Raw genomic sequence first — 17902 nt, forward strand, 5'->3', positions numbered from 1 at the left:
CACAGGTAGAAAAAACAAGCACAGCACCCACACCTAAGGCCTGGCAGTGTGACAACAGACCATTGGTGTCACTGAGCCCCACAGTGTCACGATGGTCCCCTTGGCCCCACGAGGCTCTGCAGTGCCACAGAGGCCCTTTGGTTTCACAAGGCCTCAAAATGTAGAAATGGTCTCCATGGTCCCATGAGGCCCTGCTGGGTCACAATGGACCTTTGGTTCCAGGATGCCCCAGAGTGACACAATGGTGACACAATGGTTCCATTGGACCCTTCATCCCACGGAGACCCACAGTGTTCACTGCAGTCCCCTTGGTTCTATGAGGCCCTGCCATGCTCTTTGGCCCCTTGGTTCCAGTGGGTCCCAAAGTGTCAGAACAGTCTCCATGGTTCCATGAGGCCCCACAAAGTCACTGTGCTCTCCTTGGTTCCACAGGGCCCCACAGTGTCACAATGGACTCTTGGCTCCATGAGGTGCCACGCTGTGTCACAATGGCTCATGGTTCCATGAGGCCACACAGTTTAACAAAGGTCCCTTGGTTCCATGAGGCCTCGCTGTGTCACAATGGACTTGGAGTTCCATGAGCTTTCCTACTGCCAAAAACAGTCTCCCTGGTTCCAGAGTGTCACCATGGTCCCATTGTTCCATGAGGTTCCATGGCAGAACCTTGGTTCCATGGCCACCTTGGTTCCGTGTGATCTTGCAGTGTCACCATGGACCTGTGGTTCCACGACGCCTTGCTGTGTCAGAATGGCCACTTGGTTCCAAGAGGTTTCTCAGGGTCACAATGGTCTCCTTGGATCCGTGGTATCACAATGGGCCATTGGTTCAATGTGGCCCCAGGGTGCCAAAATGGATTTGGGTTCCATGGGATTCCGCTGTGTCACCATGGACCCTTTGTTCCATGAGTTTGCACAGTCACAGCTGACTCCTGGGTTCTGTGAGGCCCCATGGCCACCAAATCTCTGAAATATCAGAACAAGACTCCTTAACACTAATTTGCTATTTAAGAGGGGATCATTTATTCAGGCCTTGGGTCTAGTGAGGGATAACTCCTAACCGTATGTGGACATGTAACTCTACCAGTGTGTTGCTTATACACAGTCGCTAAATGTGTATTACAATTTACCCATTTCCATAAAACCCACCCCAAGTTCCCAGGTTCAGTCCTTGCTTTTTGTATCACTGCACCCTTGAGCCAGATGTCTTCTACACTTCCAACTGTCCTTGCTGGAAAAGCAGCTCCTGCACACCCTGTTCCTGTGTTAAAAGTTCCCAGGCAAGGTAAAAATGGAATAAACCCTTTTGGTATCAGCCCAAGGCTTTGTGTGTCCAGGCAGGGGCAGCAGGAGGCAGAGCTGCCAGCAAAGGAAGGGCCAGCGAGGTGGGGCAGCCGGGGGTGACGACAGCCTGCAGGGACAGAGGCGCAGGGCAGGGACACCGTGGGACAGCCTGGGCTGCAGAGGGCTCAGGGATGTGCAGCAGCTGCAAGGCCCTGACAGAGCCAACCTGTGCAGCCCTTTGGCCATGGCTGCTGGCCCTGGGCCTGAGGCCACCAGGGGACAAGTGACCCTTGCAGCCCTGGGGCCTCAGTGCCTCCTTGTCCCTGCTCAGCAGCCTGGCAGGGGCCGCCCCATGGTCCTGCCCTTGGCGCTGCACATCCCCACATGCCAGTGCCCATCCCGGGAAGAGCCCTGAGCAATGAGGGAGGGACAGGATCTGCCTTGCCAGGGGCTGGGGCTCAGGCCTGGGCCCTTTGCATTCCTGAAACACATCCAGGTTTGCTCAGCACCAGAGCCACCTTCCCCTTGCTTGTCCCCAGCTGTCATCACTGCCTCCAGTGTTCTGCTCTGACTGGAACCTGGGGACACTTTCTCAGTCCTGTTCCTCAGTGGGACCCATTAAAACTTCAAGAAACTTTGGAGTTTAAATTTAGCTTTGAGTTCTTGAGAAGTTTTTTGAAGACACTCTCAGGGACTGAGTCTGATGTAAACAACACCAAAGCCCTGAGAGGGTCATTAAAGTTTTCCTCTTCCAGTTGTGGAGAAAGATTTCAAAGAGCTTGTAAGAAATACACATTCCTGTTTTAAAGGGTGTATTTTATTACATTTCTCTTTAGATCAGAGGCGATTGCAGCATTCTGTGATTGATATTGAGCCAGGGTCTCCCCTCAGGAGCTCTGGCCTGCTCAGAGAAGCTGTGCCCTGAGCTCTGGCCCAGCGTGGACAACCTTGCTCCACATTGCCCCAGCCCATCCTGTCTGTCCTCACTCACCTGGGACCTGCTGTGCTCGCAGAGCTGGCTGCACCCAGCCTAAGAGGGGCTTTCCCTTTTTCTATGTTTGGAACAATCTAAAACCCCTGAGTTTCCCCATGGAAACAGACACCCTCCTCAGGTGTGTGCCAGCCCAAGGTGCCACCAAAACCACTCCAGACCGGCCCTGGGCCAGCTGTGAGGGTGGATCATCAGCCCCAACTGCACTGGGCACTGCAAGGGGCTGTAGCCATGGGCACTGCACTGACCCCACTGCTGGGTTTGGCTGCCACGGCAGCCCTGAGAAATGAAGCTGTCCTTGGAAACACTGGGGAGGACTGGGACATACTGGGGAATACTGGGAATGCTGTGGGAGACACTGGGACATACTGGGAGTGATGCTGTGGAGGGCTGGGACAGCCTGGGAACATGAGGAATGCTGAGGGGGAATCTGGGTGGGCTGGGATGGACTTGGGGGTACACTGGGACACACTGGGACATACTGGGAGTGAAACTGGGAGTGAAACTGGGGGATACTGGGACAAACTAGGGACATTGCGGGGAAGACTGGGCAACACTGGGGCATACTGTGGATGACATTGGGAGGAACTGGGAGGGCCTGGGAATAAACTCAGGTGTATTGGGAGGGACTGGGCTGTACTGGGAGGGATTGGAGGGGCACTGGGGCTGCACTGGGAATGGGCTGTTCCCGCCCCCGCCGCCTCCCATTTGCCGAGGCTCCCGCACATCATCACAGCCCCAACCAATCAGCGACAGGCGTCATGGCTTTGGGGGCGGTGCCTGAAGTCAGCGCCATCTTTTCTTTTGCCTACATCTCCCATCATGCACCGCAGCCCAATAGAGCCCCATTAGGGCCGGGACTACAACGCCCGTCATGCCCCGCGCTCCACAGAACCCCGGTACCGCCCCCATCTCTCCCGTCAGTGCCCCCCAGACCCTCCGGGATCCCCAAGTGCCCCTCAGCGCCCATTCGGGAGCCCCCAAAAGCGTCCTCGGATCTCCTGAGTGCTCCCAGCCCCACAGATGCCCGGTACAGCCACTTCTGGGAATTCCTCTCCTCTCATCCCCCGCGGCCCCAGAGCCCCTCCGAACACAGTTCTGCGCCTAAAATTCTTGCCGCGCCCTGTGCCCTAAGGAACCTGGTTAAATCTCCCCAAGCTCCCCCGAGTGCCCCAGAGCCCCCGAGGACCTCAAGTCGCGGCTCGGATGCAAAAGTGTCTCCCGAGGGCCTTCCCGGGCCCCAAACGCCGCGTCCGAGACACTTCCGGGACTACAGCTCCCATCATGCTCCGCGGCGCACGGCCAGCGCTGTTCCAGCCGTGACTTCATCTCCCGTCATGCACCGCGCCCCACCGAGAGCCGCTGTAGGTGTTCTAGAACTCCCGTGATGCTCCGCGGCCCCGTTGCACCGCATTGTACCCGCGCCTACAACTCCCATCAGCCCCCGCGCCCAGCGAGCCCCGCCCGAGCCCCCCGAGTGCTCCCCCGGACCCCGAAGGGCCCCAAATTCCCCTCGCTGACCTCCAGGGCCCGGACCCCCGAGTGCTCCCCCGGACCCCGAACTGCCCCTCAGGATCCCTGAGTGCCCCTCCAAGCGCCCGCCCGGCTCCCCCAGGGGTCCCCCAGACCCTCAAGTTCTCTCTGAATTCCCTCCCCAGACACAAAACTGCCCCAAATGTGCCCAGAAATGTTTCCACGGGCCCCAAAGTGGCCACTTTTACCCTGTCTGTGAAAATGGTAGAAATTGATGACAAAAATAATACAAATAAAAGAAAATACAATAAAGGGGCAAAATCAATTGCCAATAGTGGTCAATGAATTAATGAAGGGTATTGTGTTACTTAGAACCAATGACCAATGATTTCTTGGTTGCAAAACCCATATAGAGATTTTTTTTATACAAACATTAAAATAAAATAATAAAGTAATGAATAATAATTTTATGCATAAGCAAAATAAAATTTAAACTGTTATTCAGCTAAAATTAATTTATTAAATTAATTTAATTAAAATATAACTACATTTTAATTATGAAGAAGAATGCATAATTTTCTAAAAATGTATTGGTATGTCAGTCCCAGGTGGGCAATATCTGGGGGTAAGGGGCATGTGGTAAATGGATGTGATTCATGCTGAAGGCAATATGTATTCAATTGCCATCTGTTAGAGGTTGGTTCACTGTATTGTTTATTTTATCTTTTTATTTTCTTCCCTCATAAAGAACTGTTATTCCTGCTCCCATATTTTTGCCTTAGAGCTCCCCTTAACTTCAAATTTACAGCAATTCAGAGGGAGGGGATCTACATTTTTTTTCCCATTTCAGGGGAGGCTCCTGCCTTCCTTAGCAGACTCCTGTCTTTGCAAACCAAGACAGATTTTGGCACCCAACGTGCGGCTCGAGGGCACAGGAACAAAAAAGGGAATAACAGTTCTTGAGTAATCCAATTTCTGTGTGCTGCTACAGAAACCTCGTTCAGCGGCACCCTGTGCTCCAGCCTGCCCTGGTTTGGGTGACATGGAACCGTGGCTGCATTTCTCCATTTGCAGGCCCTGATCTAAACACGGCTCCTACAGCCAAGGCTGCTGTGGCTGTTCTCCGGTTTGTTTTATGGGTGAATAAGGGGAAGAATTCAGGATCTTTAACTTCCTCTGGGAAGCAGGCACATGGATTCACAGCTATCACACACTAACTGTGTGCTTTTGGGGTTACTTTAATAATGGCACCTACTGTGAGGAAATGAGACAGCGGGAAATTTTCTCCCAAGCCTTTAACCATCTCTTTGGGTCTGCCCCACCAGTTTGTGAAGGGCTCAGATCCACTCCAAATACCAATGATATCATACAGGGGCTGTGTTGCTGTTAGCCCTGTTCTATTTGGCACTGAGAGACAAGGGAAGATTAACCTGGATAACCACCCTGACACCCAGCCCAGAACCTGACACGGCCCCAGAGACCAGGGATGCTGCTGCCCCAGAGCCTGACCCTGCCCCACAGCCACCCCAGATATGAACCACCCAGACTGGGTGGGGGTCTGGTGAGGGAGATGCAGGAGATGCTGAAGGAGTGCATTTCCCCAGCTGGTGAGAAGCCCTCCCCTTGCCTCGAAAAAAGAGAGTCTGATGGGGCAGCAGTGGAACCCACAGATGTTACAACTGTCCAGGTTCCAGCCGAGCCACAAAGGCAGCCACAGCCAGCAGCAGACGCCCCTGTAGAAACAAGGAGGTCTAAGATGGAATCAGAGCACCCAGATAAGGGAAGGCCCTCACAACCCACAGGGGAGCCAGAGGTTGTGATCATCACCGAGTCCCTGATGTACAAAAGTCTCTGTAACCTGCACAAGGACATTGAACGATGGAGACGTGAGGCTTATACAACCTGACTGCTTCAAGTCTGAGACCTCATGGGTACAGGTGTCCAGCTGGGTGTTGGTAAGGCAAGGAATTGAGACCCTTGACTGAGGACTCAGGTATGAATCAGATTTTTGTAAGGGAGCCTTTGCCTCTGGGAGCGGATTTTAATGAGTGTCAGAGAGAGGTTTGTCCACAGGGAGAGAAAGCAGGAGCACCAGCATAGAACGTGCTGGGAAACCCTTGAGGAAGGGATCCAACAGCTGAGGGAAGTGGCAGCATTGGAGGTACTCTTTGGGAGGGATGGACATCATGATAATGACCTCGACAAGGTCAGGGGCACAGGGCAAATGCTGTGGAGTCTGGCAAGGCTGGGGCCATCACAGTACACCCCCTTCATTGCCACGATCAATGCCGATAGCAGCCGAGAGACAGTGGGCTCTGCTGCCAACAGCTGAGAAATTGTGAGAGTATGATCCATGGCCCAGTGCAGGCTCATGGCTCTGCTGTGGGCAAGGAACTCAAAGAGGAGGTGAGGGAGATGAGGGAGAAGGTGAGGAGGAACAGTTCCCACATTGCCCCAGTGCGAGTCACAGGCCCCAAAGTCAGAGCCCAACGTTCCCCAGCCAGAGAGAGAGGGTACGCCCCACGGGCTGGCCTGGAGTTCTTTCTGCGTGACCATGGGGAAGACATGGGAAGGTGGGATGGGAAACCCATTTCTGTCCTGGCAGTGTGGGTGTGTCAGCTCAAGGAGGGAAGCACTGACCAAGGGAATTCCAGTAAAGTGAAGGCAGCCTGAACCCCCCATGATCGAGCTGCCAAGTATGATCTGTCAGACCCCCTTGAAGGGACCTCTAGTATGTATGCCCAGGAAAGGAATGATAACCAGTGTTAGAGGGGCCCTGTCTCTAGCCAGGGAGAGGCACGGGAAAAACGGATCTTCTGGACAGTGTGGATCCGATGGCCTGGCACATCAGAGCCACAAAAATATGATGCTTTAGTTGATACTGGTGCACAGTGTACTCTGATACCATCGGGACATGTGGGGGCAGAGCCTGTTTCCATTGCTGGTGTGACAGGGGGATCACAACAATTGACTCTGGTGGAAGCCGAGGTGAGCCTGACTGGGAAGGAGTGGAAGAAACATCCTATAGTGACTGGCCCAGATGCTCCGTGTATCCTAGGCATAGACTTCCTCCGGAACGGATATTACAAAGACCCAAAGGGACTCAGGTGGGCTTTTGGAATAGCCGCTGTAGAGGCGGAAGACATTAGGCAATTGAACGCCTTGCCTGGACTGTCAGAGAACCCATCTGCAGTAGGACTCCTGAGGGTGGAAGAGCAACGAGTGCCAATTGCCACCTCGACAGTGCACCGCCGGCAGTATTGAACGGATTGGGATGCTGTGAACCCCATCCACAGAATGATCCGTGAGCTGGAGAGCCAAGGGGTGGTCAGTAAGGCCCACTTACCCTTCCACAGCCCATCTGGCCTGTGCACATGTCTAATGGAGAATGGAGATTGACTGTGGACTATTGTGGCTTGAATAAAGTAACTCCACAGCGCTGCTGTGCCAGACATGCTGGAACTCCAGCACAAGCTGGAGTCCAAGGCAGCAGAGTGGTATGCCACTGCTGACATTGCTAATGTGTTTTTCTCCATTCCTCTGGCAGTAGAATGCAGGCCTCAGTTTGCTTTCACCTGGAGGGGCGTGCAGTACTCCTGGAACCGACTGCCCCAGGGGTGGAAACACAGCCCCACCATCTGCCATGGACTGATCCAGGCTGCACTGGAAAAGGGTGAAGCTCCAGAACACTTGCAATACGTCAGTGATATCACTGGTGGGGGAACACAGCAATGGAAGTGTTTGAGAAAGGAGACAGGATCGTCCAGGTTCTGCTGGAAGCTTTGCCATCAAGAAGAGCAAAGTCAAGGGTCCTGCCTGAGAGATCCAGTTCCTGGGGTAAAGTGGCGAGATGGACAGCGCCAGATTCCAACTGAGGTCATCAATAAGATCACCGTGATGTCTCTACCCACCACCAAGAAGAAACACAAGCTTTCCTAGGTGCCATAGGTTTTCGGAGAATGCACATTCTCAAGTATGGCCATATTTTGAGCCCTCCCTACCTGGTCGCCCGCAAAAAAACCAATTTCCACTGGGGTCCTGAGCAGCAACAAGCTTTCACCCAGATCAAGCAGGAGATCGCTCATGCTGTAGCCCTTGGCCCAGTCAGGACAGGACCAGATTTCAGAAGTGTCTTCAAACTGGATAGACTATATTGAAAACAATGCAGAGAGAATTGTTTTGTCCTTTTAACTTTTCTTATTTATATCTTGATATCAGCAATATCCAATTGATATTGACCCCCAGCACCTTGTTATGCAATCTGAATACATATGAAAATCATGATCCTTCATGGCTAACAATCAATAACACTTTGTCCCTACCCTTCCCCCACCATTTCCCTCATCCAACCCCTGGCACTCCTATGCATCAGGAACCTTGTGGCCAGCAGGACCAGGGCAGTGATTCTTCCCCTGCGAGACAGAGTGAAAATTTAACAGGGTAGAAATCCATTTGGATTTAGGTGAAATGTGCTCCTTTGAGCTTGCTAACATGGGTGAAATATGCTGTTTAGTCTGGTAACTGCAGCACTAGCAAAGTTGCCCCAGCTAAAGAGAAAGAATGCAAATTTCCACACTAAAAAGAGATAAGAAAGACTGCTTGGGCCTTTAAGCAGACCATGCAGAGTGACCCAGGAGTTCTTTCTGTACTTTCTGACAAGAACAAGTGTAACTAGCTGTAAGTGTAACATGAAATCATGAGAATGAATATGCATGAACCTATTGTGAAATTCTATGCCTATGGAAATTAATTAAGGGTAATAAAAAAGGTTTGGGACTTCTCAGGGGTGCGCATGTCCATTGAAGGGCAATGAGTCCCTACATGTGTCCAGCTCTGTAAATAAACATACCATTCTTTACAAATCTTTATTGGAATTGTGGGGTTTTTAGTTTTCATCCGTATTTCACCTGTGCTGGGCACTGGTTGGGCAGCACCTCGAGTGCTGGGTCCAGTTCTGGGGTCCCCAATTTAGGAAGTGTCAGATTCCAGGACACTGCAGCACCAAGGAATTCATTGTGGCACTCTGAGGCTTCATGGAACCAAGAGACCACTGTGACCCTACAGGGCCTTGTGGAACCATGCAGAGCTTTGTGACAGAGCAGGACCTCGTGTCATGATCGGGCCATTGTGACCCTGCAGGGCCCTATGGAACCGAGGGGCCAGTGCTGCCCCTCAGGAACTCACGGAATGCAGGAAACATGTTTGACACCGTGGTGGCCCTTGGGACCAAGAGGCCATTGTGACACTGTGGGACCAAGGAGAGCATTGCTGCCCTGCCAGACCTCATGGAACCAAGGATCCACTGTGACACTGCAGGGCCTTGAGGGACCACGGTGACATTGTGACACTGCAGGGCCCAAGAATCCAAGGGACTTTGTGACACCAAGGGGTCCCATGGAACCAAAGGGACATTGTGACATTGGGAGGCCTCATGGAATCATGGACACCATTGGGACACTCTGGGGACTCATGGAACTCTGGTGACACCAAGTTGTCTGGGAGTGTTGGTCTGCTGGAGGGTAGGAGGGCTCTGCAGAGGGACCTGGGCAGGCTGGATCCAGGGCCCAAATCCAACAAGATGAAGTTTAACAAGTCCAAGTGCCAGGTCCTGCACTTTGGCCACAACAACCCCTGCAGCGGTACAGGCTGGGGACAGAGGGGCTGGACAGCAGCCAGGCAGAAAGGGACCTGCAGGGACTGATGGACAGCAGGCTGGACATGAGGCAGCAGTGTGCCCAGGTGGCCAAGAAGGCCAATGGCTCCTGGCCTGGATCAGGAATGGTGTGGCCAGCAGGATCAGGGCAGTGATTCTTCCCCTGTGCATAGCACTGGTTGGGCAGCACCTCGAGTGCTGTGTCCAGTTCTGGGCCTGTCCTGGGTTGTAAGATAAGCTTTTATTCTATTTGCCATCTGTTGAAGGCAAACCGGTTGGACAGGTTTTTGTTATCTCTTTCAGAGACAATGGTTTGCCCCGTAGAGGCAATGGTTTGTTTATACACTATTGACTGACTCACTGCCGGGCTGGTAAATGTAACACCGTGAGGGGTCCCACCCAGAGGGGGAAGCCAAGCACTCTATTATTGTTTAAAGGGGTAGCTTTTTGGGGAGAGGAGGCAGCTCTCTGGGCGGGACTCCGAGAGAAGCAGCTCGCTCTCTCTCTTCGCAGGATTCCCAGAGAAGCAGCTCTCTCTCTCTCTCTCTTCGCGGGATCTCGCAGCGAAGCAGCCGGCGCGCGCTGAGGCAACGGCAGCGGAGCTCGGAGGCAACCCCGGCGCAGAGGAAGACTGGCCCCACTGCCACCAGATCTTCAGAGGAAAACTATACCCTTCTAAAGATCACCACTTCAGCTGCAACTCATCAACCATTGCAAGGGGAGCAATTGTCCCAGCAGAACTGCTACGGGCACCCCGACTCCTCAGGTTCTGGACTTTCTCACTGGTTTTGTTTGTACCGATTGCATTTGCCTTTTAAAATTGTTGTCTAGTTTTCTCCTAGTAAAGAATTGTTACTCCCATTCCCACATCTTTGCCTGAGAGCCTTTTGATTTAAAACTCCTAGTAATTCAGAGGGAGGGGGTTTACCTTCTCCATTGCACAGGAGGCTTTGCCCTCTTCCACAGACTCCTGTCTTGTCGAACCAAGACAGGGCCCCAAATTTAGGAAGGACATGGAGGGGCTGGAGCATGTCCAGAGAAGAGCAACAAGCCGGTGATGCATCTGGAATACAAGTCCTGTGAGGAGAGGCTGATGTTGATCCTGGAGAAGAGGAAGCTCAGGGGAGACAAGACAATGTCAGGGCACAGCTTGGATGTGATGATCTCCAAGGTCTTTTCCAACCTTGCTGATGCTGGGATTCTCTGAAACCACCCTTGGAGCGGTTGCAGGAGAAGCCCTGGGCCTCCTCTTCAGAAGCTGCAGCAGTCCAGGTCCCTCAGCTTCTCCTCACAGCCCCAAAGCCCATCCTGTCAGTCCTGCAGAGCCTCTGCAGCTCCTCCTCACTGCCCAGAACAGGGAGCCCCACAGCCAGACACAGCAGGCCAGATGTGCCCCCCTGGCCTGGGGTGCCTCTGGCAAGGGAGCAGCACCAGGCACTGCAGGAGCCTGCAGACAATTCCTGTAGCACCTGTGGGATGATCCTGCTCCCCAAGGGACGTTCCCATGGTGCCAAGTCAGGAACTGCAATGGGGAGTGGGGCCAGAGAGGAAAGGGCAAACAGGGATGGGCTGTGTGCAGGGGAGGGAATAGGGGTGGACAACAGGAAGAAATTGTATCAGGAAGAAGAAAGAACGCAAAGGTGAAGCTAAGGAAATGCTCAGGGCAGTTTGGGGGTGGCTGCCAGGCAGCCCTAGCTCTGAGCAGCAGCATCTGCAGTGGGACAGGAAACTCCCAGCTGATGGGAACAAACTTTCTGGCTGACTGCAGAGGCCAGGACAAAGCTGATTCGTTTCCCTGGTGTCCCCAGCCCTTCCTGGCCCCAGGGGCTGATGGCATTTGTGCTCCCTCAGGTTCATGTCCCCACACCAACAGCCTGGGGCTGCTCACGGGGGTTTTCTGTGCTGAGCATTGGCCTGGCTGTGTTCTTGAGAGAGCCTGGGCAAGGAGCCTGGAGCCCCCAGGCCCTGGCCTGAGGCGTCAGCGCTGCCCCAGCAGTGCCCATGGCCTGTCCCTGCTGCAGCCCTGGCACTGCCACCCCCAGGATTGTGCCCGGCCCCGAGAGCACTCAGGCCCTGCAGCAACACCAGGGCCACCAGGGCAGCGGGGCAGGGCCACGGGAGCAGCACTGGCAGCACCAAGTGCTGCTGATCCTGGGCACAGCTGCTGTGCCAGCCCTGATCTGCCCCAGCTCTGCACACAGGCATTGCTGCTGCAGCTCCAGAGAAGGCAACCAAAGGGCATCTCTGCAGAAAACTCTGCTGGGAGATCCTTTAGTTCCTTTAAAGCCACGAAAAGCGCAACCTCTCATTGACACAGTCTGTGGCCACGGGGAAGATGGTGAGAAGCCAAATGAGAAATGGCGCAAAAAATTTCATTTATCAGAGACAATATGAAAAAAGTAAAACAAAGAATAAGAACCTGCAAAATGAAACCAACAAGAAATATCAAAAACGACTTTTAATATAAGCGATTTGCAGAAATGGGCCAGGACTTTAATGTTTCCGAAACCATCCAGTCACCATTCTCCTCACTGCAGTCTTGAGCTCCTGGTTCCTCAGGCTGTAGATGAGGGGGTTCAAGGCTGGAGACACCACCGAGTACAGAACTGACAGGGACAGATCCAGGGATGGGGAGGACATCGAGGGGGGCTTCAGGTGAGCAAACATGACAGTGCTTAAGAACAGGGAGACTACGGCCAGGTGAGGGAGGCAGGTGGGAAAGGCTTTGTGCTGTCCCTGCTCATTGGGGATCCTCAGCACAGCCCTGAAGATCTGCACATAGGAGAAAACAATGAACACAAAACATCCAAATCCGAAAGACATATCAACTGTAATGAGCCCAAGTTCCCTGAGGTAGGATTTGGAGCAGGAGAGCTTGAGGATCTGTGGGATATCACAGAAGAACTGGCCCAGGGCACTGCCATGGCACAGGGGCAGGGAAAATGTATTGGCTGTGTGCAGCAGAGCATTGAGAAAGGCACTGGCCCAGGCAGCTGCTGCCATGTGGGCACAAGCTCTGCTGCCCAGGAGGGTCCCGTAGTGCAGGGGTTTGCAGATGGACACGTAGCGGTCGTAGCACATGATGGTCAGGAGGGAATACTCTGCTCCAAGGAAGAACAGAAGGAAAAAGAGCTGTGCAACACATCCTGTGTAGGAGATGGTGCTGATGTCCCAGAGGGAATTGTGCATGGCTTTGGGGACAGTGGTGCAGATGGAGCCCAGGTCGCTGAGGGCCAGGTTGAGCAGGAAGAAGAACATGGGCGTGTGCAGGTGGTGGCCGCAGGCTACGGCGCTGATGATGAGGCCGTTGCCCAGGAGGGCAGCCAGGGAGATGCCCAGGAAGAGGCAGAAGTGCAGGAGCTGCAGCTGCCGTGTGTCTGCCAGTGCCAGCAGGAGGAAGTGGCTGATGGAGCTGCTGTTGGACATTTGCTGTGGCTGCACATGGGCACCTGTTCATGGAGAAAGGGTCAGTGAAGAGTTAGAGGAGATGACTGTAATGAAACTTAAAGCCATTTCCCATACACCCTCCTCTGTAACACAGATGAATACACTTCTGTATTTGTTTTGAGGTTTTCTTCTTATGCTGCCCCCATGTTTCTCCTGGTATTCTTGCATATCAGAAACCCTCAGCATATCTCCTTTCCATTGAAGAATACAGTGAATTTTCTGAGGAAATATGATGAGTGGAGACTCACTTTGCTCATTTCACCAACCCAGCAGCATTTTCAGTGTCACAACACCTCTACACTTCCCCATCAAGCTTATAATTCAGAGATGCTCTAGGACAGGTTTGCACCCTGCATTGAATCTCCCAGCTTGGACTGAAATCTCAGGGAGACTTCCAAGTGTCCCTCTGATGGCACTGGATGAAGGGAGGTGCAGCTCCTTCCCTGGCTGCACTGCCAGCACTGCCCAGAGCCGGGCACTGGGGACAGCTGTGTCACCCTGAGCCAGCTGTGCCCCCTGCCAGAGCCCCCAGTGCCGGGCAGCTGCTCCCAGCCCTGTGCTCTGCAGAGGGAACTGGGCCCGGGGCTGCAGAGCTGCCCCACGGCTCTGCTGCAGCTCTGCCTGCACAGGAGGGGCTGCACGCCTTGGAGCCCCGGCCCTGAGGGCAGAGGCTTGGCTGGGGCACAGGAGGGAGGGGGCTTGTGCAGAGGGAGGGGCTGCACTGGAGGGGATCCTCTGGACATCTCTAAACTCTCCCTGCCTCAGCATTTCTGGGTTTTGTTTTCTCTCCTTCCCTGATCTTCTCTGTGCTTCCTGGAGATATTCCTCCTGCAGGTGTTTCCCTGCGTCTGATCTCTCCCTGCCAGCACACCCAGACCCCAAATCTCTGTGTACTCTCCTTGGCCTGACAGAACCCTGCCTGTTTGCTGGGCACTGGCTGGGGCAGGTTCTGTTTGCAGCTTGGAGAAAGGACAGCTCAGACTGAGCCTGATGGCTCCAGCAAAGGTGATGCTGCAGCTGCTGTCCATGGGCAGAGTGGCTGAAAGCACATTAGGGATCTCCTGTGAACCTATTAATTACTAAAATAACACTTATATTGTCTCATGCACTTGTCAAAATTCATAATCCACCATTAATATTTATCCCCCCTCCCTGCCACTCTCCAATAATAGGAAACCGAATAAAAAGTCTTAGGAAATTTCCTCCTTTTTATCAAAATTGTTGTCTTGGAAAAATTCTATGACTGATCAGAACCCCTCAGAATGTCAGAGATTCATGAATATTTCACCTTCCCAGCACCAGAAATACTCAGAGTTGTACTCACCGGGTCAGTGGGCATTGGGATGTTCCAGCTTTAGGAGATCTCTCCAGGAGCTGCAGCTGCATTGTCCTGCAGCCAGAGGTTCCTGTTCCAAGGACTGGCAGTGATTCTGCCCCAGGCACTTCTCAGCCCCTTCCCAGCCCTGACTGATTGAAGCTCTCTGTGCCTCTGTGCTGTGCCTGGGCTGGCTGCAGGCAGTGTCCCAGCCCTGCTGGGCTGGGAGAAGAGCTGCTCAGCAAGAGAAATGTGCTTTTGAAGCTCTGCTTGGTTACCAGGATCACCCTCTGTGCCAGGAGCCCGGCCCAGCTCAGCAGCACAGACACAGCACAAGGACTTTAATGACCCTCTGGGGCTTTGTGCTCAGGCCCTGAACATCAGGCCCTGAGAGGCAGCTGCAGAAACCTCTCCAGAACTCCAAGTCAGAATCCAACTCCAAAGTTTCTCTGACTTTTAATGTGTCCCACTGAGGGACACGACTGAGAAAGTGTCCCCAGGCCCCAGGCAGAGCAGAGAACTGGAGGCACTGATGGCAGGTGGGGACAAAGAGAAGCCAAGTCTTGGTGCCCTGGGGCACAGCAGGGTCTGTGCCACCAAGGGCTGTGAGGAGACACCTTGTCCTGAGGCCCTGGGGCCTCCTGGCACAGCCCCAGCCAGGCTGGGCACTGTCACCCCCTGGTTCTGCCCTCAGCATCCCCCCCATGCCCACATCCCAGTGGGGTCAAGGATCTCCTGGAAGGAGTCCCTGGGGAGCCTTGGTCAGGAATGGCCCTGGGGGCTCCTTCATGCTCCCAGGGACTGCAGGTTTTTCAAAGGACTTTGGCTTTTCCTTTGGCCTTGGAGTCTCTGAGAGGTTTCTGCAATCATGGCTTCCAATTATCTGCTTTAATTAGTCCCTGGAGAGGCTTTGTCAGGAACAACACTCAGTGGGGCTCATTAATGCTTCAAGGTACTTCAGTTTTATTAAGGTACTTGGTGTTTCCCTTTTGATACAGACTCTGTGAGAGGTTTGTGCAATCATGGCCCCAATTATCTGCTTTAATGAGTCTCTTGAGAGCTTTGTACAGGCACTCAGTGGGGCTCATTAATACTTTGAGATTCTTAACTTTTGCAAGGTACTTTGGATTTTCCTTTCCACATTGAGAGTTCTTTGTGCCATTTTCAGTCTCTGAGAGGTTCTTGTGCCATCCTGGCCTCCAGTTCTCTCCTCCAAGGAGTCCATGAGGAGCCTGTGGTATAGATGGACCTTTGTGGTTCCCATTAATGCTTTAGACTCCAACCACTTTGGGGTTTTCCTCTGACTTGGACTCCTGGAAAGGTTTGTGCAATCTCCTCTCAGGCCCTGAAGTTCCAGGTCTCAGCTCCAAATGCACCACAGGGCTCATTAGGATCAAGCAAGTCCTGACAAACCATGGCTGTGCCTCGATTTCTCTCTGCTCTCGTGCAGTTTGTCAGGAAGTTTCTGTAGTGGTTTTGGTTCATCATTTTGAGATTTCTCGGCCAATGCTTCAATTAGTGTGGTGGGTTCATCGCTGGCTAATTACTAGTGCACTCACTAGAATATACTTACTCATTTCCTGCTGTGAGATAGGATTAGGAGAAAGGCAAAGTGTTTTCAAAATTTTAAAAGGTTATAAATAAAATTGTATTAACAATAACTAAAGAAAGAGTAATAAGAATCAGAACAAAACTTTCAGAACACTTCCTCTCTCCATACAACCTGACAATGTAAAGAGACAAAACCTAAAATTTTCAGTCAGTTTACCATCTCTAAAATAGTCTTTCTTCACTGCACTTAGGCAGAGAAGTTCCTCTTGTTAATGTTATGGACACTTCTACACAAGAAAACAGTTATCTCATGGCTTTTCATTTCCACAAATAGCAGCTGCCTGGAGAAATCTGCAATCATGAACTCCCTCCCATATTTTCCCACAGATGTGCTTATGGCCCTTGTCAGCTTATGGGGTACTAATTTTGAGATGAGCTGTTTAAGAGCAAAGGTTCTCTTCATCTCTTTCTGAAATCATCTTCATCTCTGGGAACAGAGGTCTTCTTCTCTCCCTGAGGGCACAGGGTCTCATCACTGTTCTCCCTTTCTCTGTTCAAACCTCTCATGTGATCACAGCTACTGCAACATTTGCTTACTTTAGCATGGAGGCCTTTGCTGAAACAAGTCATCGCCCCATACTTTTCAATGCCTTACAGGGAAAAAGAGAGTCTGATGTATCCATGACATCCTTCTCCATAGCTTTAGCAGAGGATTCCAGCCCCAAGATCAAGGCATCTCCTCATCCCTCCCATCTGGGACTCAACTTCCTCTTCCCTGCCCTCGGTGTGTTCATGTTGCTCCTCTGTGTGCCTGCCCTGTGTCCTTTTCTCTCACTGGAGGGAGGATGGCAGCACTGGCAGAGTCAATATCTCCCGGGGCTGCAGATGGTTCCGTGAGCCCGGCCGGGCTCGGTGCTGGCGGCCGGAGCTGTTTTGCCATGGAGGTTTCTGCAGCGGCTGCGCTGGGGCTGTGTCAGGCTGGGCCGCGCTGGGGCAGGGCCAGGATCTCAGCAGCCAGGCCAGAGCCCAGCAGCAGCACGGCCGGGGCCGATGGCTTCTCCTGCCCTGCCCGCCGGCTGCGGGCGAAGCCCAAGGGCGGCAGAGCCTTGGCCGAGCCGGCCCGGCCCGGGGCTGCTCCTGGGGCCCGGCGGATCCTGGCCGGGCCCGGGCTGGCGGCGGGGCAGGGCTCGGCAGGGCCAGATGTCAGCACCCGCAGCCACGGCCCGGCCTCGGCCCCGCGGCCTCCCCTGCCCTGCCCGGCAGCCGATGGCGCCTGGCGGCTCCCTGGGAAGGGGCCCGGCCCCACGGCAGGAGCCGCCCGGCCCCACGGCCGAGACGGGGCTGGGCCGGCCTCGGCACCTCTGTGGGGCCAGAAGGGAGAGAGACCCAGCCAGGCTTTCTCATCTGTAACTTGTCCATATGTAGTGGTCATGTGCCCAAGCCCCCAAAACCTCTCATTGGGAGATCTCTGGGCCCTCTCCAAGGTGTTTTCTAATAAAAATATTCAGCTCATGGTCTGTGAAAATTACCAGAGGACAGGGCTAACTCATCCTGTCTGTCCTGGCTACTTTTGTCTGGGAGCAATCCTTGGATATACGGACTTTAGGAGGCCATAGTCTAATTTTGGCCATGGACCATGGACAAGAAGACCATTTCTTTTCCACAGGAATGAAGGAACAGAGCCCCATTGTTTCAGGGGCAGATGAAAGGTGACCACCACAGTGCAAGGCCAGCGAGAGCTGGCTGTTTTTTTCCTAAAACATAACCTTGCATACAGGAAATTGTTTATGGAGAATACCAGTTTTGGCAATGGGCATCTGAACACAGACAGTTCTTTTCTATAGCAAGGAAAGCACATAGCCCCTTTGCTCCAGGAGCTGATGAGAAGCAGCCCTTGGCATTCCAACATCAGCCAGACCTGTCAGGTGACCCCTGGGAGGCCAAGCCAGCCAGCCAGCATCCCCAAGAGGCCAAGGGCAGCCAAATCTGTCTGTCCTGGCAGATTTCACTGGGAGCAATCATTGGATGTACAGAGTTTTGGAGGTGGAATTCCAGTTCTGGCCATGGACGCCTGCTCAGGATGGATTTTTTTTTCCTATAGGAAAGAAAAGCTCAAAATCCAAGTGTTCTGGAAGAAGATGAGATGTGGCCAGCCTTAGGCCAAGCCAGCCAGACCTCTCTCTCCTGACAAC

At 53.1% G+C, this 17902-nt stretch overlaps 2 protein-coding genes across 2 annotated transcripts in view; both read right to left on the reverse strand.

Annotated features, from left to right (window-relative positions):
• LOC144248867 (uncharacterized) overlaps window positions 1-17902 on the reverse strand; it is a 770489-nt gene that overhangs the window by 306206 nt on the left and 446381 nt on the right. The gene's annotated exons all lie outside the window — the stretch shown is intronic.
• LOC146764087 (olfactory receptor 14J1-like) lies at window positions 11891-13201 on the reverse strand. The gene has a single exon (XM_085565558.1). The coding sequence runs from the start codon at window positions 12821-12823 to the stop codon at window positions 11891-11893; it is 933 nt and encodes a 310-aa protein (XP_085421684.1). The 5' UTR covers window positions 12824-13201.

The sequence above is a fragment of the Lonchura striata genome, chromosome 36, assembly GCF_050655825.1.
Source record: "Lonchura striata isolate lonStrDom1 chromosome 36, ASM5065582v1, whole genome shotgun sequence".
NCBI classification, from domain to species: Eukaryota; Metazoa; Chordata; class Aves; order Passeriformes; family Estrildidae; genus Lonchura; species Lonchura striata.

What these genes read in the sequence shown, in the direction of transcription:
- LOC146764087 (XM_085565558.1), bottom strand. Translation starts at nt 12,823, where the DNA reads ATGTCCAACAGCAGCTCCATCAGCCACTTCCTCCTGCTGGCACTGGCA.